This window comes from Eptatretus burgeri, chromosome 4, assembly GCF_056783735.1.
Source record: "Eptatretus burgeri isolate ZD-2024b chromosome 4, Ebu_testis_v1, whole genome shotgun sequence".
Classification (NCBI taxonomy): domain Eukaryota; kingdom Metazoa; phylum Chordata; class Myxini; order Myxiniformes; family Myxinidae; genus Eptatretus; species Eptatretus burgeri.
This window is the reverse complement of record NC_140964.1, coordinates 38145690-38169780: the sequence shown is the minus strand read 5'-3', so window position 1 is coordinate 38169780 and position 24091 is coordinate 38145690. Positions and strand designations below refer to the sequence as shown.

At 41.5% G+C, this 24091-nt stretch overlaps 1 protein-coding gene across 2 annotated transcripts in view; it reads left to right on the top strand.

Annotated features, from left to right (window-relative positions):
- TMEM260 (transmembrane protein 260) overlaps positions 1 to 24091 on the top strand; it is a 47898-nt gene that overhangs the window by 5786 nt on the left and 18021 nt on the right. For both annotated transcript variants that reach the window (XM_085877488.1, XM_085877489.1), the window contains 8 exons: positions 352 to 503; positions 707 to 884; positions 2484 to 2597; positions 2756 to 2935; positions 3061 to 3101; positions 5271 to 5360; positions 6585 to 6702; positions 17967 to 18139. In XM_085877488.1, the coding sequence (XP_085733614.1) occupies positions 352 to 503; positions 707 to 884; positions 2484 to 2597; positions 2756 to 2935; positions 3061 to 3101; positions 5271 to 5360; positions 6585 to 6702; positions 17967 to 18139 (1046 nt within the window). The remainder of the gene's footprint in view (positions 1 to 351; positions 504 to 706; positions 885 to 2483; positions 2598 to 2755; positions 2936 to 3060; positions 3102 to 5270; positions 5361 to 6584; positions 6703 to 17966; positions 18140 to 24091) is intronic.

The following is a 24091-nucleotide window of genomic DNA, read 5'->3' as shown; positions in this document are numbered from 1 at the left end:
CGCGCGGGTAGAATATTGACTTGGCCATGGTGTGCGCTTGGAGCAGACCCGTGACTGGTTTTCGGCATTGTTCCGGAACGTCGCGACTGAATTGTCCGTCCGGTGGGCGTACGGCCGTGATTCGGCTAAAAGCGGCTGTCCGCACACCTGCGGGCGCGAATTCGTAACAATACTTTTTGATGTCCTTATTGTTGCCGTTCCCTGGGGTTTCTGTGTATGCGTGCTGAGAATTCTGGGACGGAATACATCTTTTCGAAAGTCGTGTATTAGTGTTCTTGGGCAATTTTTTTTTTTCTGTTTTTAATAAATTGGCGATAAGTGAAACGGGTTGAATGTTGTTCCTCATTTCAGGTGGCACACCCTCCTGGTTACCCCTTGTTCACTCTGATAGTTTCAGCCGTACTTCACTGCATCCCGTGGGGAACACCTGCCTATCGTGTTAACATGCTGAATGCCACGCTGGCTGCAGCTGCTGCTGCAATCCTGTATGCAGCTGTACACAGGTCTCCGTACCACTCACCCGTTGTTTTGTGCTGAATGCTAGAGCTGGGGACATTTCAAGCAGAATTGTGACGTGTATTTCAAGTTTAATTAATTGGGACCAGTTTACATGGGAACACAATTCGCACATTTATTAGATTTCTTGTAACTCTGAATGCTGTTTTTTTTTAATTATTATTTTATTTTGGTGTGCCTGGGTGAACAGGGCCACGGGCTCTCCGACGGCGGCCATCTATGGGGCCGGTGTTTTTGCATTTTCACGCTTGACTTGGCAATGGGCTGTCAGCACTGACGTTTTCAGCCTCAACAACCTCTTTGGCAGCCTACTGTTGCTGCTTTCTGTGTGTTTTGAGCAAGCTGCAGAAATCCAAATTAGAGTGAAAGTAGGTTGAGTTGTGTTTTTTTTTTTTTTGTTTTTTTTTTTGTGAGGAATTTTCTACCTTATGTAGAAGAGCCTTGAAGTGTATGTTATGTTATAATATGAAGAACCTGACAAGGAACTTTAGCACAGGAGGAGGTCATTAGGCCCATCAAAGCCCATGCTGGTATTGCCAACCTATGGTTCTTTGTCCATGCTCTATCATTCTAAATGCTGAGTGTCAAGCAAGGAGGTAGCACGTACCATTTTTACCTCCACCACCAAAGGTGAAGGAGGTTATGTTTTCACCCCTCTCTGTCTGTCTGTCTTTGTTTGTTTGTCTGCTTGTGTGCAGGATATCTCAAAAAGTTGTGGACGGATTCGGATGAAATTTGGTGGACAGGTTTGGTGTTTGACAAGGACGATCTGTTGAGATTTTGGTGAATATCCAGATCCTGATCCGACTACGAGAATGTTTTTTTTCGTGATTCTTCACCATTGAGCGTTAGGGCTAAAAAACGAAATATAGCACAATATCTCAAAAAGTTATTGGGCTCGATATATTCCACTGGATCAGGCATTGCGTGGCAGATGCAATCGCTCCACCGAGTACCCTTCTCATTAGTCTCTGGTGTGACTCGGACGAGGTCAGGTTCAAACGTCCGACCTCCCAGGCACAGAGCGGACACTCTATCCACTATGCTACTGAGTCTGGTTATGTTTACATGTGTAGTCTGCCCTAAGAGTTTGCAAGTTTATTCTGATGGCTTGGTGAGCTTGCTATGAGCAGTACTCCACTATCATCAAAAAATGAAAAAGCAGTGTCCAAGCTCTCAGGGTTGGCAGGGAGGAGAGTGAGAGTGATCTATCAAAGTCTGACTTGTGCCTTGTTCAGAATGTCACAACACCCTCCCGTTCATTACCAGCCTATGCCAATTTATCTTCCCCAGAATTGACCATAACTGCACCCGGTTATCACTTCCTCTTTCAGGTGGTTTACTTAATATCAATATAAATCTGTAAACTGGTACGACTTTACCCAGAACAGTTTTTCATTGTTTAATTATTTGTTCTGATTTGGGATAATGTATTCTTGTGAACGTGGTCCTTTTAACAAGAAACATTTCATATCTGGGCATATTTGTATTTGGAAGCAACCATATACTCTGATTCATATTCATTTCACTCAGATTTTAGTTGAACTGGGTCAAACGTGCTTGTGGTGTAAACGCACCATTGTTTGTGCTTATTTGTCAATACAATCTACTCTTGACAGAGCATCGGTGCTGCCTAAACAGTGTCTTGGTAAGGGTTATACTGGGTGGGTTGCCATTGCCTTCCCGGGAGTCAGTCAGTCAGTCACTCAGTCAGGGAAGGAATTTGTAATTCATTAAGGGTGCCGGCAATGACTTGCGTACTCTTTGCACTGGATGGCATCTTTATTGTCCACCCACAACCAGTGCTGGTGGATGGGTCCTCTGACAGCGTCCTTCCAATGAAAAGTTGTGTTTATTAAGATTGTCAAATTTTACTCTTTGTATCAACCATCCTGAACGTAAATTGTTAACTTTTTCATCATGGTGGAAGTTTATCCTGTTGCTATTGTCTGCGCTTGTGCACACAGTTGGCATGGTTGGTGGCCTTCTGCTCAGGCCTGAGTTTGTGCAATCAACACACAATGGTCCTGGGTTTGGCCTGTCAAGCCCCTTGGCTCCTATACCAGCTTTATCGAAGAAAGGTTAATTCTTATACACCTCATATAAGATTGATGGGGTTTTCTCCAGTAGAATTGAGGGAGTGATAGAGATGAGTAAAGGGGAGAAATAAAGGTGGCGATTGGGGCAGGATAATAAGCCACAGCAGAAGAAAGTAATTCTGTGCCTTTGCCACGTGCAGGAGCTAAGCTGGCGCATCATGGTCCAGCTGACTGCATTCCTGGCTTTCGGCCTGTTGCCATACATGTACCTTCCCCTGAGTTCGTGGTCAGGCCAGGCACGCTGGAGTTGGGGAGATGCGAGCAGCGTACGAGGCCTGCTCATGCACGTGCTGCGCCAGGAGTATGGCACGTTCAGCCTGGTGCGACGATCAACGTGAAAAATTCGCGAGAATATGCCTCATGTTACATTCTCCTCAAATTGACTTTCCATGTTGAATAAACATGACGGATCTTGATATTTCTTGCATTTTCTTGTTTGTTTCAGGCTAAAGCAGGATCAGGCTCCGGAATGCTAACTTTATTACGGTGAGGTGGGGCCTTGTTACAATATGCATGCGATGAGGGAGTTTTCTTTTATAAATCGCTCTTCATTGCTGTTCCACATCAACATTGCATATCAATTACCTCCCTTACCCTGTTTAATGTGTAAAGGTGCTGTCACAACTTGACGTTTAAGTCAGCAATGGCAACGTATAAAAATTGATCTAAAACGTTGGCGTACGCTGAAATTTTGATGGTTTATTTTTTTTTTTAAGTTTTGGTCGTTTTCATAACGTGTTGGTCATATGCATAACATATTAGTAACGGGCACAGAACGTTTCGTTGTCTTATCGATAACTTATACCAACGAATGCTTGGCCTGTTGTCGGCGTTCACAACCTCTGCCCAATGATAGTTTAACTTAGCATAGCGTGCTGCACGTATCACCGACGAACTCGTGGCATAGCCTGTTAAAAAGCTGCCGCACGCCGATTTAAATCATAACCGCCTGAGAATTGGAAGTGTCAACATCGCAGTCACACCTTGACGATTTAGCCAGCATATGCCGACCTATGAGAAATGTGTCTAAAACGCTGGCACAACGTCAAATACGGTATAGGTAAGTTGTGTATACGTTAAGAGCACGCTGAAAAACGATGACGTACGCTGTCATATTTCGTGGTACGTTTAGTACGTCGTGAAATTTCAAGCATGCTGAAAATTTTACGACTTACTCGCCGTATGGCTCACACGTTCTGCTACACTGGGAATAAGTTGTAGGCACGATATGCGATCGTTGACACATGTCGACACAAGTTCCTTGTAAGTTACTCATAAGTCGAAACACGTTGAGGTAATGTTTAGCATACCCGAAACTTATTTTCTCCGTCAAGGCACATTTTCTTTTTTTTCTCTTTGGCTCAGTCAAGGCACGTGACAAAATATCTGAAGTTGTTGTTGTTGTTGTTGTTTTTATTATTATTTTTTTAGTCTTTCACGAATTTTAAAATATATTCAGACATTTGCTTTTAAGTTTTGACGTTGACGTGACAATATCCTCAAACAGAAAATATTCACAGAGGAGGAACTAAGAATAAGACATGAGCAAACTGAAGAGGCAATCGGACGTGACGTAAGGGCACGTGACGAAATATCGGAAGTTATTGTTTTTTTTGTTTTTTTTTTAAACGCTGTCAATACGCCATTATACGGAAGCTGTAAATTAGAAACACGTTCATTAAGTTCTGTGGTCGTCCGGAAGACGTCAATCAAATACGTCTACATACTTCTATATGCGTTGGAGGTACGTTGCACATAGGTTCAAAGCACGTTACTCATGGGTTAGAAATAAGTTTTGGGTATGCGAAGCATTACCTTGCCGTGTTTTGTCTTACAAGGAACGTGCCTCGACGTCTGTGCAACGTTCGTGTAACGTGCCTACAACACGTTACTCATAGGTTATAAATAAGTTTCGGGTACGCTAATCATTACCTCGACGTGTTTCGACTTATGAGTAACTTACAAGTAACGTGTGTCAACGATCGCATAACGTGCCTACAACTTATGGCCAGCGTAGCAGAACATGTGAGTCATACGCTGGCATACGTCGTAAAATTTGAAGCATGATAAAATTTGAGGACAACCGCAAAGTACAACGATGAAAGCCAGCGTACTACGACATATGGCAGTGTTTTTCAGCGTGCTCTTAACGTATACAAACTTACCCATAGCATATTCGACGTGTGCCGGCGTTTTAGCCCAATTTTGCATACGTCAGGCATACGTTGGCTAAATCGTCAAGGTGTGACACCGCCTTTAGCAAGGTTCTATAGGGGCATGCTATCAGCATGGATGATTGCTCTTGCAAAAAATACTCTTTTCATTTACTGAGACAACTCGATGCACCCTCCAATTTTAGAACATACTTCAACGTGCAGCACCCATGCTTTTCACCTTAAATAATGCTGTTGATAAATTTGAGTTGAATACAAACCTCAGATGGAAGTTTGTCTCCAAAGCGGAATGCTGGTGCTGTGTGCAGTGGAAGTGCAGCATTGTGGAGTATGCTATCCTCACTTGTGATATTCAGCATTACTTGATGAGATAAAAGTATTGAGAGTTCAAGATCTCAGAATGTTCTCGGTTATACAGTATGGTCTGCTATTTGTATTTACAAATCAAATCGTTTTTCTTCGTACCCTTGTGGTTGTGCAGCGCACAGCTGTACCACGCCTGTGGGGAACTTCAGGGTATCGGTTTAATACTGGCTCTTATCGTCGGCCTGTCTTTGCTGCCACAGCGCAGGTGAGCCAGGTCTTGTGGGTTGTTGGTGAATTTAAGTTTCAACACTGTTTTCATAATAAGGGTTTCAATCCTGGAGAAACGTGTACTGCTGTTAGTTATATCATTGTTATTATTTATGATTAGGAGCAAGATGGACCCCCATTGATTTATGGGCTGACAGGATAGCTCGGTGATGGTGTGCCAACCTTTGAGCTTTCTCATCTGGATTTGATTCGTGAACCGCCGATAACCGGTCACCCTAGTGCTAAGTCTCGTTGGTGTTTGCGCTTAGGCTGGCAGTGTGTTGTCTTTCCAAGGGAAGTTAAGCTGGGATACTAACATTTGCTGGTGGTTATAAAATATCCCACAGTTGGCCATTGTGTATCCTCCCCAAATTCGAATTATCTGCCTGAACCTCACATCCTGTGACAATGGCAACCTGTCCAGGGTTAATTCCATCCATCCATCCATTGGGACCATATTTTGTGCAGAGCATTGGTGCTGCCGAAGTAGTCTCCTTGGCTATTGGACACAATCCTGGACACCGATATTGTTTAGATTGTTTGATGTCAAATTTTGGCCCACTCCGTGTCACGTGCATTACTTTGGACGATTATTATTATTTTAAATTAATTTTGAGCGAGTCGCAAAAATTATGCAAAATTAATGGTTCCATCCATCCATTGGGACTATACTCTGTGCAGAGCGTTGGTGCTGCCAAAGCAGTCTCCTTGGCTATTGGACACAATCCTGAACAGGTCGCTACTCTGACACAGGATACCAGCAAGTTGGTACTCATTTTGCCAACCTCGGAATGATGACGAGCAGAGTCACCCCCACCTGGCATTAATTCAACGGTTTTGAACTCAAGACCCTTGGGTCCCAAGCCAACCACCTGAACCATGAAGCCAACACCAGGCTACAGGGTTCTTTCACTCCAACGGAAACGTTCACAACTTTTATTGAGTTCCTTGAATCTCTGTCAAAAGCATGGGCATACCTCAATACCTTCCTACCAGGTGATTTATGCTTGGGGTTATTTCCTTTACTGGACTGGAACAAGTTTTGGCATGGAGTGGGAAGGATATTCTCATGTGGGTTTTCACAAATTTGGAGCAACAGCAGTCCTGGACAGTGCAAGACGTCACAAATCTATATATTTAGATACTTTGGCCATTTTATATTTATCAACATATGTGATCACTTTGGAAGATAATATTATCATCCGTTGCTTTGCCTTCCTAGGTCCGGGCAGCGTGCATCAGAATTGCCACTTCTTCTGCTTCTAATGATTCTCCTTTACTCATTGTTCTTTGCTTGGAGAGCAAACCTGGACATATCCAACCCTCTCTTCCTTGGTGTGGTGAGTTTTGTATCATAGATTGTTTGAAATTGATTAGTGTCTCTGCACAGCACCAAATTTCAGCCTCTTGGACATAATTTGGCATGACGGAGATCATGATGCGTATTTTGCTACTGTTGGGAGCTCTATTTTTATTATATTCACTGGGGGGTGGTGAGTAATGGATTACGATCCTTTTTGAGAATTCCATGATATTTATTACCATTTCCAAACTTCATGCATTCACACAAGATCCAGCAATTGCTTATATATGTATGTGTGTATATGTATGTATATATATATATATATATATATATATATATATATATATATATATATATATATATATATATATATATATATATATATATATAGATATATAGATTATTTAAATGGGAAAGGGCATTTAAACTTCCCAGTCCTACTTTATATACAATTAACCTTTGACAAGATGTAATTAATGTTCATTAATGCAATGAAAAGGAATCATGCCATTCCTTGAAATATATATTTATATGCCTGGTGTTGGCTTGATGGTTTGGGTGGTGGGCTTGGGATCCGAGGATCCTGAGTTCAAATCCCACTTGGCTGTTGAATTTATGCCAGGTGGGGTTGATTCTTCCTGTCATCCTTCTGAGGTTGGCAAAATGAGTGCCAGCTTGCTGGTATCCTGTGTCAGAGTGACGACCCATCCAGGATTGTGCCCAATAGCCAAGGAGACTGGAAGAGATGAATCAACCCCCTGATTATATTGTGAAGGCTCTTCAAAACAATGAATATTCAGCGGATTCAAAAACCAAAGCAGGACTCATTCCAACAGAACAACCAGCAATATTTCATCTTGTTCAAGAAAAGGGATTGATATTTAATGATGACTTTAAGGTTCTTGAATTCTGCTCAACCCCCTGTTAAACTAACTCCAAGATTAATGTTTCTTCCTACAAAAGATGGAAAACAAGGTTCAACTGTGAGGGATGAATCAAAGTTTTTTTTTTGAGAAACCATTGGATATGAAAAATAAGGATGATAGAGTATATATTGATCTGCTGGACTCTCTTAATGATAGGGTTAGTCTGTCTGGTAAAAGTAGGAGGAATGTGAAGGAGAAACACATTATTCAGGCTTTAAGTAGCTTTGGTTCAGGTGTTAGTTTTCTTCCAAATGACCCATCACAATTAGTTAACAGACTGTTATTGCTGTGAGGTAGTAAGAAGGCTGGAAATAACAATTGTTTTAATGAAGCATCAGCCATTTTAGACCAGTTGATGAACATGAAAATAATTAAGAAATGTCAATACAATGACATTTTATCCCATATTAAATAAGATGAGAAGCACAATCCTAGGTTTTAATTTCACAACAAGTGACCAAACATCTTCATTCCCATACCTACAACTTGATGCAACAAAAGAATATGAGGTGTCTTTATTGTCCATGGAAACTTGTAATACCTTATTTAATATCAACGAGAAAAATGACAAGTTTGGTTATAATCCGGGAAGTGGATACAAAACGATAATTTCACCCCGAGCATATGAGAAAAATAACTACAAGTTTAATTTCACAATTGATAATTCATTTTGAGATTTATTGGGTTTCTCCTCAAAAAGATTCAAGGTAAATGCAATAACTGGAATGCAAATGGAACAAAAAGTTTTGAAATAAATAATCAACAAACTTATTTGAATCTAGCCGAAAGTTTCTTGTGTAAATTTACATTCACTGAGGCTGGGAATAACAAACGCTACACTCGTAAATGATTTCTTCTGGAAAATATTTGATTGTGTTCGTTTGTACATTGGAACACAAGAAGTTGAAGCGGTTGATTATGTCTCTGCTGCATCTGAAATGATTAAAGGTATATTTGGATTTTGTGATCATGATAAAGTTCTGTATGGTCTTAAAATTAGATTTCAACTGCAAAGGAATGATAATGAAAATAGATTGCTTTTTGGTGTGGCTAATGCTTTTGCTGCTCAGAATAAATTTCTGATTGATGAAATTAGTTGGTATATTAGTGAATATACTCCTAATCTTAAAACAGGAGAGATGTTGAATAGAAGACAACTCAAAGAAGGCACTCAATGTATCATACCTTAGAAGATGCCAACACGTTAAACTGAACCAACGAATTACACATGGAATTTGGGTGTTCTGGAAGGAAAGCCACGATATCTGTGGCTCATTAAAAAAACAAACCAGATGGTGATACTGCTACTGATAAGAATAATGCATTGAGTGATAATGCTAAGGTGAAACAACTTCGCGTTTCTCCAGATGGAACATTTTATCCAGGAGATAGATTGGAAATTAATTGTGAAAAAAATGATGATGCTGAAGCATACAAGTCTTCCCAAAAGGTGTGTGAAAGCAATGGAAATAAAGAACCCATTTTGGATATGACAGCATTTAAAAGTCTGTTTTCAATCTGGGGTATATGTTAATCAAATCAATCTTCAGAAACTATCATCTTGTGTTCAAAATCAAAAGCCTTGTACGATTAATGTTATTACAATTCAGAAAAAAGGAGCAGTAAGAATTGATGTTTTGCTCACAAGAGAACAGGTGAAAATCTTGAACGATACTGGCTCACTTAAAATTAAAATGTCAAAACCAGTGTTGAAATATTCAATAAGAGACGAGTGGAGGATTTCTCCCATTTCTAATTCCTTTATTTGCTGGTTTAAGTGTGGCTGGAGCATTGACGGGTGGTATTTCAGCAGCGGTGAAAACTGCCAATGAAAGGAAGGCTCAACTCTGGGCTCAAAAAGAATTGGAAAGACATAACAAAGAGTTGGAGAAACAAATTAGTGGAAGTGGTGTAATTGTAGATTTTGCTGAAAAACTTGAAAGTCTGCCTGATAAAGCGAGATTGTTAGTTGGAGATATGCTTTCTTCTATCGCACAAGCAGGTGGAAAATTCACTAAAAGGGGTAATGGATTATATCTTTCTAATAAATAAATGAGCATTGATGAGTGGTTTAAAGAATTTGGAAAGAATACAATATCAAATTTAGAACTTATCAAATATTGTAAGAAATTAAAAATTCATAATGTGGTTATTTGTATGAGAGATTAATTAACAAACATGTCTAAACATACAAAGAATATTATTATGAACTTAGAAGATAATAATGGGAACGGTTCTCATTGGGTTTGTATTTTTAATAGTGAAGACAAATATTATTTTGATAGTTTTGGTCTTCTACCACCTGTTGACGTCATAAAATTCTTACAGAATGGTGTTTATCAAACATTTCAAGTCCAATAATTAAATTCCAAGTGTTGTGGTCAATTATGTCTCTATGTGTTATTTCATCTCAACAAAAATAATTTTTTTAATGACATTATTTTTAATCTAATATAAATGACTTACGTTGTAAAAGATGGTTCTATTTTTGATGTATCCCAAGAACTGGATATTGATTTATCAAATTATTACACAAAGGCACAGGCTGAACAACAGAAATATAGTATAGCAAAAAATATTAATTTGAAAAATGCTTATAAATTAAATTATCCAAGCCTGACTGCGAATGACTTGGTGAGATTAAGTGATTTATCACAATATATATCCTTAAATAAGACTGCTGTGTATTCCAAAGATACAGAAGTGTTGATTTTATCTCCGGGTCATACAGAATTCACAATTCCAATTAAAATAAAATTTTATAAAGAAGGGCATATCGTTTGTATGAGAATAGAACAAATGGGATATAATATGAATGATTTAGGGTATAATTGCTCATTTAAAATTAACCGAGCAGACCTGGAACAATTAAATCGGTCTCGGAAGGAAGAATTTTATCCACTTGCTGCCGAGAATGAGTTTTGTGGAAGCATGATTGGTAAACAGCAAATAAAAATTTAATATGCATAAAATCAATATTGGATTTGCCATAGTTTATATCATGAAAACACAAGGAACAGGTTTATATATATAAATGTAAGGGAATACAAACTGATTTAACTATGGGGAGTTATTTCCTGTCATTATATTAATCTGTCATATATTTCTGTGACATAAATGACAGCAAGAAGGCTTCAAGAAAATTATCATTTCTGTGTCCAAGCATACCTTCAAGAAAAGGGTATTCGTTATTTTAATAAATATGTTCTACAACATAAGAATGAGGTATTTTCAATAAAAGATTGGCTTCATACTGATGTTAATAAACCAACAACTTTGGATTCAACTAAAATGTTAAATAATGAAAGAATTTTAAAGTTCTGAAAATGCAAGGCTCTTTTCGAAAATCAGAAGAAATTTTATTGGTTTCCTGTTGTAAAAAAAAAATATATTTTGGATGCAGGAATATCAAGTAATCCAGATGAATATATTGTTACGTTTGAGGGGGGGGTATGCATTCAAAGGGTAATTAGGATGTTTAATTAGGTATGCCATGCTGTTCGAGTTTACCAGGATCTTGATGTAATAAGTAGCAATTCAGTGGTGATAAGTTGTCTAGTAAATGTTCATTTCTTCAAGGGGGAAATGATAATTGTCAAGTAATTAGATAGGGACACGGGATAGGGTAAGTGTGTCTGCGTAAACCCCTTTTAGTCGTCCCTGGAGGCTGGCCGTGACGTCACAGGACAGTGCAGCGGATGGCTCCGCCCCGTGATCACGATTGGCGGAAGGCGACGGCGGTGGGCCAATACACGGCTCGATTGGAAGTGACGAGGACAGTAGGATAAAAAGGTTCTGTTCGGGGTCGAAAAGGAAGAGGAAGAAGATCGGGACAAAAAGATCGTGTTTTTTTGGTGTGGAGGCTGTTGCGCGGAGAGCGTACTTGTTGTTGTGCTGATTCGATCGTGTTCTTCATCGTGTCTTGGAGCCTTGCTGAGCCTCGTGCCTCACCTTGGTTGGCTCTGGGGTTCTGCTGATTCGGAGTACGGGGTCGAACGGCGGGCGGACCTGCCTCCCTCTGCTGTTCGCAATTTGGCACCAGTTCCCTGGCGGCTGTGAGCGGACTTGGGCCAGGACCAGGAGGTCGACAGCACCACGGTTTCTCCTGCCCCCCCCCCCTGACGAGAGCAAGGCCAGCTCGTCCGACGCTGATCCAGGGACAGTTGCGTCCACACCACGGTCCAGCCTGACCACCAGAAACAGCTACGTTGTGTGTGTGTGTGTGTGTGTGTGTGTGTGTGTGTGTGTGTGTGTGTGTGTGTGTGTGTGTGTGTGTGTGTGTGTGTGTGTGTGTGTGTGTGTGTGTGTGTGTGCGTGCGTGCGTGCGTGCGTGCGTGTGCGCGCGCGCGCGCACATGGCACCTTACAGGGTTTGAGATCTGTATATTCATTGGAATTGTCTGTGTTTTCCCCACGCCCGATCCCACACCATCCCGTCAAATCGCCCCGGATCCCTCTTCTTGCCGAGTCTTATTATTTCTGGTTAATAATAAAAACAAATAAACATCATCAACTCAGTGAAAAGTGACTCATGCCACCTTCCTCGTCCCGTTTGCGGTAGAGCGATTAGAACCGCCATGTTTGGGTTATAGATAAATAAACTGCCTCCATCGTTTCGGCTCATTCTACGTTGGCGGGACTGTTCAAGTCCCGTGGATGTCACAATATGTATGTTATTCTATGGGGTGAAAGTGGTTCAATGATAGTAAGGGATGAGGAAGGAGTTGAAGAAAAGGGGGAGAGGGAGGGAAGAGAGAGAAGAAATAAATATAAAAATACGGAAACCAGTGACATAAAAAGATCGAAAGTATTCCAGAAAATAAATAAATCTCAATATACCGAGGAGGAAAACAAAGAATTGGCGTCTATAAGAAATATATGCGTCAAGACTATTAACATCGGTTTCAGGGAGAATATTTAAACGAGAAAGTGGAGAGAAAGAAGGAAAATATTATATTATTGATGATGTTGGTGTAATTGACTTTGATTAAAGGTTTACAATTTTTTTTCTTAAATAAATGGAGGAGAGAGTGAAGACATTTCTAAGGATTCTTTATGTTTTAAAAATTAAGATTCAAATATGCCTGTTGGAAACTAAAAAGGTTTTTGCACTCTGTCGGAATTTTTCATATAAATAAACGAGTTATTGTCTAAAATGTAAAAAGAAAACCAAGAATAAAATATCTCGTATGTTTAAAGTAAAACTAATGGGGTTATACAAAAAGGTACATGTTTGGTGTGTGACTCAGAAAAGAGTGAATTCATCACCAAACACAAACAAGGGGGAGATATACAAAAGTTTTTATCCGGAAGTAAATTTACAACTGGAATACCAGGTGAATTACATCTACCAGGGTATTCTTTCTGTGGTCCAGGAACAAACTTGAATAAAAGATTAGATGAGGCTGACAATCCTAAACCGTGAAGCAACCTATCAATAGGGTTGATGAAGTGTGCATGAGGCACGATATTGATTATGGAAATAGCACAACGTTGGAAGAAAAACACGAAGCTGATAGAGAAATGTTGTATAATTTGTTTCTGATACAAAATCCAACCTTGAGAGAAAAAGTTGATAGGTTCATCGTGAACAAGATGATCAGTGCTAAATTGAAACTTGGGCTTGGAAATTCAAAAAACTTATATGCTCTAATGATGTCATTCTGATTGAAGAGCAATTCGCTGATGAATTACATAAACCAATAATCACAAAGTTTCATAGAAGGAAGGTTTATTCCAAGGAAGTTGATTATATCTGGTCCGCTGATTTACTTGAACTCAATTATGATAAGGGGTACAAGTATGCTTTAACCGTTATTGATTTGAGGAGTAGATATGCGTGGGTTGTTCCTTTGAAAAACAAAACAGGTGATACTCTTATGTTAGCTTTCCAACAGATATTCAATAAAACCAAGAAAAAAAAAATGACCGTTTTTACAGCCATTTTTCCCTGCTGTGCAGGGGTTGGGCTTTTTCTTGAGGCAGTGTTTTATGGCCGGATGCCCTTCCTGACACCAACCCTAGTCGCCTCTTACGACACACAGGGAAATGGTACACCTATTCTAACTGGGGCATACACCGGGACCAGTACACTGGTACTCATTTCGCCGACCTCGGAAAGATGACAGGCTGAGTCAACCCCCTGGTGTTAATTCAGCAGCCAACGGGGCTTGAACTCAGGACCCTGGAATCCCAAGCCGCCACCCTAACCACTAAGCCAACACCAGGCTTCAATGAAAGCAAGAGAAAACCTAAAAAATTGTGGACTGATGAGGGTACAGAGTTCTATAACAAGGCATTTATGAATTTTCTTAAAAATAACATTACATTATACAGCACCTTTAATGAAGGAAAAGCGGTTGTTATTGAGCGTTTTAATCGCACTTTAAAAGAGAGACTATATAAAGAATTCACTCAACTCGGTTCTCAACAATGGTTATCTTTAATTCAGGACATTGTAGATAAGTACAACGTCACGATTCATACCTCAACGAAAACTAAGCCATCAAACATTTACAAAATTAAAATATGAAAAAGAGATTAATGTCAGAAAGCTTGAGTTCAAAGTTGGTGATGTAGTAAGAATATACAGGTGGAAATGCCATTTTGAAAATGGTTACACCAAGCGATGGATAAATGAACTTTTTTAAATTGTTGATGTCGTCGGTATAGTTCCTTGGACTTACAAATTATGTGATTTTAAAGAGGGAAGAGATTTTAGGTTCATTTTATTCACAGGAATTACAAAAGACAGATAAATTGAATTTTTTTTCTCTCTCTCCCTTTTTAAACTCCGCCCCTTTTTGACTCCGCCCACACAAGCCACATCCACACAAGCCCCACTCACAAAAGCCACATCCACACAAGCCTCACCCACATAAGCCACATCCACATAATTAGTGATTAGTTTATTCGTTCCCACACACATGTTTATTTAATTAAAAAAAATTGCCCCACCCACACAAGCCCCACACAAGCCACATCCATGCAAACCCCACCCACACAAGCCCCACCCACGCAAGCCCCACCCACGCAAGCCCCACCCACACAAGCCCCACCCACACAAGCCCCACCCACACAAGCCCCACCCACATAAGCCCCATCCACGCAAATCCCACCCTGAATGTTATAAAAAAATTAAGTAATCCCCTAAAGTACAACATGAGCAAATATTTGTTGGTTCGCTTTTTGAGTGGAATGAAAATATGAAAGGGTGATAATTTTCTTATAGCAACCTTGAGATCCACTCTGTTGGATCCACTCTGTTCGATTAAAGAAGTGCTTTAATCAGCAAGTCTCAATCTTTCATTGTCTCAATTTTACATTTGCTTGTTTGGAATGGAAGGGGATAGGTGGGGAGAAAATCCATGTCAATTTTACATTTGCTTGTATGGGAGGGCAGGGGATAGGTGGGGAGAAAATCAGTCTCCTATTTGGGGCTTGAGTCAGAAAGTTTTTCCCTTTCCCCCCATTCATTTGAATGGAAGTCCCAGAAACCCCATTTATCACTTGTACTCACTTGTAGGTTGCTTTGCTTTCACCTTTCTGTCCAGTTCATCCCAAACCAGCTCAATGGGATTTAAGTCTGGAGATTGTGCTGGCCATTCCATGATTTGAAGCCGACCGTCTTGTTCTTTTCTACTAAGGTAGTTCTGACATCGCCTGGAGGTATGTTTTGAGTCGTTATCTTGCTGTAGGATGAACCCCTGACCAACTAGGTGTAGACCATAGGGTATTGCATGGCGCTGCTAGGTGTAGACCAGAGGGTATTGCATGGTGTGGTAGTCCTTTTGGTTCAGGGTGCCAAGTGCAAGTCGCCGATTCTGGATCCAGCAAAAGAGCCCCAGATCATCATGCTTCCTCCTCCATGTTTGACAGTTGGTGTCACACACTGAGGAACCATCCTTTCGCCTACTCGACGGCGTACAAAAATCCTGCGTGATAAACGGAAGATTTCAAATTTTGATTCATCGGTTCATAAGACCTTCTTCCAGTTTTCAGTAGTCCACTTGTGGTGCTTCATGGCCTAGCAAGCCTCTTTTTCTTATTTTGCCATCTCTTACTACCACTCGACCTGTCAAACCTGCAGCTCGAAGTCTTCTCTTCACAGTTGAAACTGAGACTTCCTTACTTCAACCAGTGTTAAGCTGTGCTTGAAGCTGCTGTCCTGTGAGCCACCTATCACGCAAGTTGTTGACTCTCAGAAACTTGTCTTCTGATTGTGTTGTGGCTTTGGGTCTGCCAGACATCTTCCTGCCAGTTTCCTCCCGTTTTCAAGTGCCTTTTGATGGTGTAGGAAACTGTAGTCACTGACACCTTGGCTTACTTTGCAATTTCTCTCAAGGAAAGACCTACACTTTTAAGGGTTGTTTTTTTGGTCTGTCTGTCTTCCTTTGTTAATTGTCGTTTTCTCGCCATTATGAGAGTAATATGTTACTTCCTGCAGTGCAATATTGTCCAAATAATGCTTCAGAGGGTGCAGCAACACAGTCTGTTCCAACACTGCTTTTATACAGACAGAGGGTTTGTAACTAATAAACAAAAGTTGGGACACCTGTAGGAATTGTTTGCATCAATTTTGAAGGCTTTATTTACTTCCATTGCTGCAGAACAGCTGCAGTTGCTCACCCATTACTTGTTCCCTGAAAAGGGCCTTTTTTCACAACTCTGAAATTTACATTATTTTTCAGTTTTTGGTAACCTGAACTGTTTTTTTTTAACTGCTGGCAGTTTATCACCGAGCTTTGTACCATTTCAGGTTATTCACTGGACTTGAACTGCTTAAATTTTAGTACAAACTGAAAAATGGGGGTGTTCTAAAACTTTTGAGCGGTAGAGTCTATATATACTAGCGATACCCGTGCACATGAACAGGATAGCAGTACAACATAGCTGGTAGCAGACGACAGACCGTACACGGGGAATGACAAAAATACGCATTGTGCAAAATGCAAGTGGTACTATGGAATGCCAAGACTTCCCAAACATTGTCAGCATGTCCGCTAAGTGCCACAGCAATTTCATAGGGATCGTGTGACGGTGAGCCGAGTTTTTTTTTTTTGTGTGCAAGCTTGGTATTATAATAGAGATGCATATATATATATATATATATATATATATATATATATATATATATATATATATATATATGTAATAATTTCTCTAGTCTCACTCTACTGCCATGAGTTGGGACCACTCCATTCGAGTGATTTCTTCTTGTGCATCTTTTCCATCTACCTTGTCTACTGTGGATGCATAAAAAACATTAATGTGGGTGAAGCCCATTTGTTCTTTTATTGGCCAAACGGAAGGAGTGAACATACTGACTCGCATTCACGTTTTCCTCTTGCATGACGCTGCACCACTACGTTGCACTACACCACACCTCCCACTCCCACATCTTAGATATAATCAGTATTCCTCCCACCAAGCTCTCCCTAAGTGTTTTGTGTTCTGTTGGTCCGCTAACCATGCTAGGTATTGAGAGGTCATTTACCCTCACCTGCTTCCTTTCTTTCTGGACTTTTCTAATCTTCTTTGGTGTGTGTGTGTGTGTGTGTGTGTGTGTGTGTGTGTGTGTGTGTGTGTGTGTGTGTGTGTGTGTGTGTGTGTGTGTGTGTGTGTGTGTGTGTGTGTGTGTGTGTGTGTGTGTGTGTGTGTGTGTGATGGTACCTGTCCTCGCATAAATTAAGATTGTAGAAGATATATGGGATAGCTCTGCTCTGTGTCTGCTTTTGTAAAATTGCTTGTCTTTTGCCACACCCCATAAATTTCTTGCTTTCCCTGCTGTACATACCAATAAATCCCATTCACTGTTCCACATATCTTTTCTCGCTTTCTGGTTGTAAATAAATGCCCTGTATAGAAATGTTCCCAGCTCTCTTTCGTGTTTTCCTTCATTGGTCCATTATGGCCAGCACGTTACTCCCCAAAGATTCACTTTGTAGCCGATACGTACTTGGCAGTTCCACTCGACTGCACTTGATCTGGTAGATAATCTGGTTAACACAAGTACGTATTGAGGGCACTTTCCCCGGTAATGAGGTCACGTAACCCTTAGGTAAAAGGTTTATTAGATTGAGGACCATAAGTCACGTGGTCGAGTTATTGACATTAGCGACCCGCCGCGTCACAAATTTATTCATGTGCGACGGCCTGCAATTCCAGTGAGTAATCCAAGGCAATCCATCCCTCATGGTCTCCCTGCGATGCCGGGACCATAACAATAGCACGATATTTCAAAAATGTATTTGGCCCGATATGTTCTCGTGGATCAGGCATTACGTGGCAGAGGTATGCGCTCTCCCGAGTCCCCTTCTCGTTTGTGTCTGTAATAAATAGATAATCCCTTGTGACAATGTTTAAATATGTTTCAGGTGGAACGCTTCTGGCTGCAGCCTCTGCTGCTGCTCTCTGCCATGGCTGGAATTGGCCTCTCTGCTTTGCATATCCAACTGTCATCTTGGCTTGGCAGGCCTGGCCTGCTTAAAACTGTAAAGTGGCTCCTGGTTGCCACTTGCATTTTGTGGCAGCTGAAGGATAACTACAAGTAAGTATTCCATTGTGACAAGTTTAGAGAAGGGGAATTGAGGTGGCTGGTAAAGAGGGGCAAGGTGAGCAGAACTTGCCAAACAATTCTCATCCATCAGTTAGTTTTCACTATTACACTACCATTTTCTATTTGGATTTATTTTCTTCAATAATTCGGTCACAATGGTAAAGTGTGCGTGCGTGCGTGCGCGCGTGCGCGCGCACTGCAAGTGCGCACACACACACACACTCTCTGATACTCTCTCAAAAGGACAGTAACAACAAGGACATGATACCCTCGGTCCACCACCATTTGGATGGTATGAGGAATAGGTCTGTGCAATATGAAAGCTATCTCTTGAACGTTTTTTTGAAATATCACGTACACAAGCCAAGTAAAGGCCCAGTCACACCTTGGCGTTTTAGCCAGTTTATGCCGATTTTTGAAAAAATTGTCTAAAACGCTGGCGCACGTCCAATACGTTATGGAAACATTGAGAGCACGCTGAAAAACACTGCCATAAGTCGTTGTCCTCAAATTTTAGCATGCTTGAAATTTTACGACTTATCCCAGCGTATGACTCACGAGATCCGCTACGCTGGCCATAAGTTTTAGGTACGTTATGCGATCATTGACACACATCGACAAAAGTTACTTGTACGTTACTCATTAGTCAAAACACGTCGAGGTAATGTTTAGCATCAGTGTTCCAGACTCCCTGGTTTTTTTTTTTTTTTTTTTGGGGGGGGGGGTTTCTTCGATATGACGGTGATGTTGACACTTCGATTTCTAGTGTGGTTATAATATAATTAATAGGCTGCCGCTCAACGATTTAAATCATAACCGCACTAGAAATAGAAGTGCCAACATCACCGTCATGCCGAAGAAAAAAAAAATAAAAAAAAAAAACCATGGAGTCTGGAACACTGACGGGTTCCTCCTGTGTGAACCCTATTTTTATAAACCAATTCCCCTAAACGCTGCCAATACGCCATTATATGGTAGTTGTAAGCCAAGGCGCTGTCACACCTTGACGATTTAGCCAGCAATGGTAACGTATAAAAATGTATGTAAAACGTTGGCGTACGCTGAAATTTTGATGTTTTTTTTTTTTTTAAAGTTTTGGTCGTATTCATAACGTGTTGGTCGTATGCATAACATATTAGTAACGGGCACAGAACGTTTCGTTGTCTTATAGATAACTTGTACCAACGAATGCTTAGCCTGTTGTCGGCGTTCACAACCTATGCCCAACGATAGTTTAACTTCGGCATAGCGCGCTGCATGTATCGCCGACGAACTTATGGCGTAGCCTGTTAAAAACCTGCCGCACGCCGATTTAAATCATAACCGCCTGAGAATTGGAAGTGTCAACCACGCAGTCACACCTTGACGATTTAGCCAGCGTATGCCGACCTATGAAAAATGTGTCTAAAACGCTGGCACACATCGAATACGGTATAGGTAAGTTGTGTATACGTTAAGAGTACGCTGAAAAACGATGAAGTACGCTGTCATACGTCGTAGTACGTCGTGAAATTTCAAGCATGCTGAAAATTTTACGACGCACTCGCCGTATGGCTCACACGTTCCGCTACGCTGGGAATAAGTTGTTACGTTACGTTACGCGATCGTTGTTATGGCACGTTACGCGATCGTTGACACACGTCGACACAAGTTCCTTGTAAGTTACTCATAAGTCGAAACACGTCGAGGTAATGTTTAGCATACCCGAAACTTATTTTCTCCGTCAAGGCACATTTTCTTTTTTTTCTCCTTGGCTCCGTGAAGGTACGTGACGAAATATCTGAAGTTGTTGTTGTTTTTTTTATTATTATTTTTTTTTAGTCTATCACGAATTTTAAAATATATTCAGACATTTGCTTTTAAGTTTCCACGTTGACGTAACAATATCCTCAAACAGAAAATATTCACAGAGGAGGAACGAAGAATAAGACATGAGCAAACTGAAGAGGCAATCGGATGTGACGTAACGGCACGTGACGAAATATCTGTAGTTATTGTTGTTTTTTTTTATTTTTTTTTATTTAAACGCTGCCAATACGCCATTATACGGTAGCTGTAAATTAGAAACGCGTTCATTAAGTTCTGTGGTCGTCCGGAAGACTTCAATCAAATACGTCTACATACTTCTATATGCGTTGGAGGTACGTTACACAGAGGTTCAAAGCACGATACTCATAGGTTAGAAATAAGTTTTGGGTATGCTAAACATTACCTCGACGTGTTTCGACTTATGAGTAACTTACAAGTAACGAGCCTCGACGTGTGTCAACGATTGCGTAACGTGCCTCTGTGTGTCAACGATCGTGTAACGTGCCTACAACACGTTACTCATAGGTTAGAAATAAGTTTCGGGTACGCTAAACATTACCTCGACATGTGTCGACTTGTGTCAACGATCGCATAACGTGCCTACAACTTATGGCCAGCGTAGCGGAACGTGTGAGTCATACGCTGGCATACGTCGTAAAATTTCAAGCATGCTAAAATTTGAGGACAACCGCAAAGTACAACGATGAAAGCCAGCTTACTACGACATATGGCAGTGTTCTTCAGCGTGCTCTTAATGTTATCAAAACTTACCCATAACGTATTCGACGTGTGCCAGCGTTTTAGACAATTTTTTCACAAGTCGGCATATGCTGGCTAAATCGTCAAGGTGTGACAGCGCCTTGAGAAACACGTTCATTTAGTTCTTTGGTCGTCCGGAAGATGTCAATCAAATAGTCTACATATGGCAATGTGCTTTGGAAATACGTAAGGAATTGGTTCAAACCACGTTGCTCATAAGTTAGAAATAACTTTCGAGTACGCTTGACATTAGCTCGACGTGTTTCGACTTATGAGGAGCTTACAAGTAACTTTTGTCTGTGTGCCAATGTTCGCATATCGTGCGTACAACTTATTCCCATCGCATGCGGAACGTGTGAGGCATACGGCAAGTGCGTCATAAAATTTTTTTATACTTTTAAAATGACAAGATGTACTCCACTTACTATGACGTATGATAGCGTACTTTAACATTCTATTTACGTATACCAAACATACCCATACCTTATTTGGCGTGCACCAGCGTTTTAGACGCATTTTTCAGAGGTCGGCATACGCTGGCAAGATCGCCAAGGTGTGACTGCGATGTTGCCACTTCCATTTCTCCGGCGGTGATGATTTGAATCGTTGTGCGGCAGCCTTTTAATAGGCGACGCCACGTGATCAACGGCGATACGTGCAGCACGCTATGAATAAGTTAGACTATCGTTGGGCATAGGTTGTGAACGCCGACAACAGGCTAAGCATTCGTTGGTATAAGTTATCTATAACACAACGAAACGTTCTGTGTCCATAACTAATATGTTATGCATACGACCAACTCGTTATGAATACGTCCCAATCTTTAAAAAAAACCATCAAAAGTTCAACGGAAGCCAGCGTTTTACATACATTTTGATGCGTTGCCATTGCTGGCTAAAACGTCAAGGTGTGACTGGGCCTTTACCGAGATACTTTTCATGACAACATAATTCAGCTAATCACAGCTGTGATCTAATCGGGTTGAAAGAAGGTCAAGAGGAAGAGATATCTGCAATATGAAAGCTTAATGTTCAATGGTTTTTGAAATATCATGCACACAAAATACATTGACCGATGGTCTGTTGGTCGGACAGAGCTCATTTTAATGTCCCCTGCCACCGACCTTGTTGGAGGGGCAGAGGACAAAAAGAGAGGTGGGGGGGGACACCAAAAGCAGGGATGAGAGAAAAAATAGATGAAGACTTTGTGAAATAAGGGATGTGGGGAAGAATGAGGGCTCAGGGAGGACATGTGGGGTGGATAAGAATGGATACAGCCACAAACTACCAAGAAGAAAAGACTTGGAACTCAGAACTTAGCTTGAGGAGCATTAACGGGGACAGAAAAAAATTGTTACGCGTACGTTGCTGGGTCACAAGTGGCCTCTCTCGGACCTGCTTCCCAACCTTTGGCCCTGAAGCTGACGAGCCACGGATAACTCTGTGACCCTAAGTAACCATGGATGCCGTCAAAGGTGACTTTATCTGGCAGAGTCCCCATGACAATCCCTCTCATTACCTTCCCGGTGACTTAGTTACCACAGATTGGGATCATGCTCTCTGCTTCACACCTGTTTCCTTCCAGTGTTGGTGACTCTTTCCTCACACGTATGTGAGCAGCCTTGCTCTCATGGGTCCCAATGAGGTGTTATTTCAGGTGATTAAGAGGTGCAGGTGAGATGTGCGCTGTCATGCGGGGTCGTGTAGTTCTTAGCTCTGAAAAGAACTGTTGAGAGTCTCATGTTGTTCGTTGATGCTCTGCAACAGGTGAGCCCTGAGGTGTATGTGCTGACAGATACAAGGTTATATGGTGCATATGCAAAAGATGTGTAAGAAGTGAATGATACTGGCTTGGTCAGCTCCCATTCCGTTTGGGAGTGCTGCGCATGGCATCTTTTGCATCACCAGGATGTGAGGAACATCCATTTCACTCGATGCTTTGGGAAGCGCCCTGTTTGGTGCCTTCGCATTCTGCATGGTAGCATTGGGAAGCACCCTGCTTGGCACCCTTGCGATCAGCTTTGTGGCGTCTCTGGTGTTTATATCGCCAGGTTTCCTCCCCCTGGACTGGACTTCCGGACTGGACTGTGCCAGATCCGCGTGAAGACCTCTCTGCATGCGAAGAACGCTTTGCGCGCAAACAACACGTCGTGCGCGAAGAACGCTTTGTGCGCGAACGCTTTCAGGATCGGACTCGTACTGTGCCAGATCTGCACATCATTGCCCATTCTTGATACCACTCTGTGCTGGGTTTTTCATTTTTATTGTCCCCTGTATGATGTTGCCAATCCATCGATCCATCGGAAGCATACTCTGTGCAGAGTGTCGGTGCTGCCGAAGCAGTCTCCTGGACTATTGGGCACAATCCTGGATGGATCGCCACTCTGACACAAGAAACTCAAATGGCTTAATCATCCCAGCAAGTTGGTGCTCATTTTACCGACCTCAGAAGGATGACAGGGTCAGTCAACCCCATCTGTTATTAATTCAGCGTCCAAGTGGGATTTGAACTCAGGACCCGAGGATCCCAAGCCCACCACCTCATCCATTAAGCCAACAACAGGCATGTGTCACCAACCACGTCTGCTTTCAGCAACTGATCTAATTGGCTGAGGCACGCTGCGATTCAGCAGCTGGGATTGGTTGATGGAGCGTACGGAGGTTGAGGGGTGGGGGGTGTTTCAAGAAGCACCTCATTTGATCCGATGTGACTGGGATGCTGGAACGGCGAATAATTGCAATGATTACAGTGCTGGAATGGTGACTATCTGGTCAAAACACTGGTGAGGTGGCGTAGTTTGAGAATGAAGCATGAGAACAGGAGTCTGGGTGTCGGAAAATGGTGGCTTGGGAATGAGGTTCAAATATGGAGTTGTCGGTCACACGGTTTGGCACATGACTGGATAGATCGAGGGGAAACTTCACACAAATGTTCCCCCAAGCCTTGGGTGTACAAGTTTGTTGAGGAATAATTGATAGGTAAGCCTGGTGTTGGCTTAGTGGTTAGGATGGCAACTTGGGATCCTAGGGTCCTGAGTTCAAGCCCCGTTGGGCTGCTGAATTAATACACCAGGAGGTTGACTCAGCCTGTCATCCTTCCGAGGTCGGCAAAATGAGTACCAGTGCACTGGTAAGGGGGACACTGCATCAGCGGCATAGCTGCGTCCCAACCAATGATGCAACCAGCAGCCACAGGCTGCACTCGATAGAGAGAGAGAGAGAGAGATTCATAGGTCCCATAGTTTGGCAGTCATATTGGATTGAAGAAAATATTTAATTGTGTTTTGTCTGAAACCGCTAAATCAATCGATGTGAAACTTCACAATTATGATGTAGTAGTGATGGAGAATACATGTTTTAAATTTCAACTTGATCG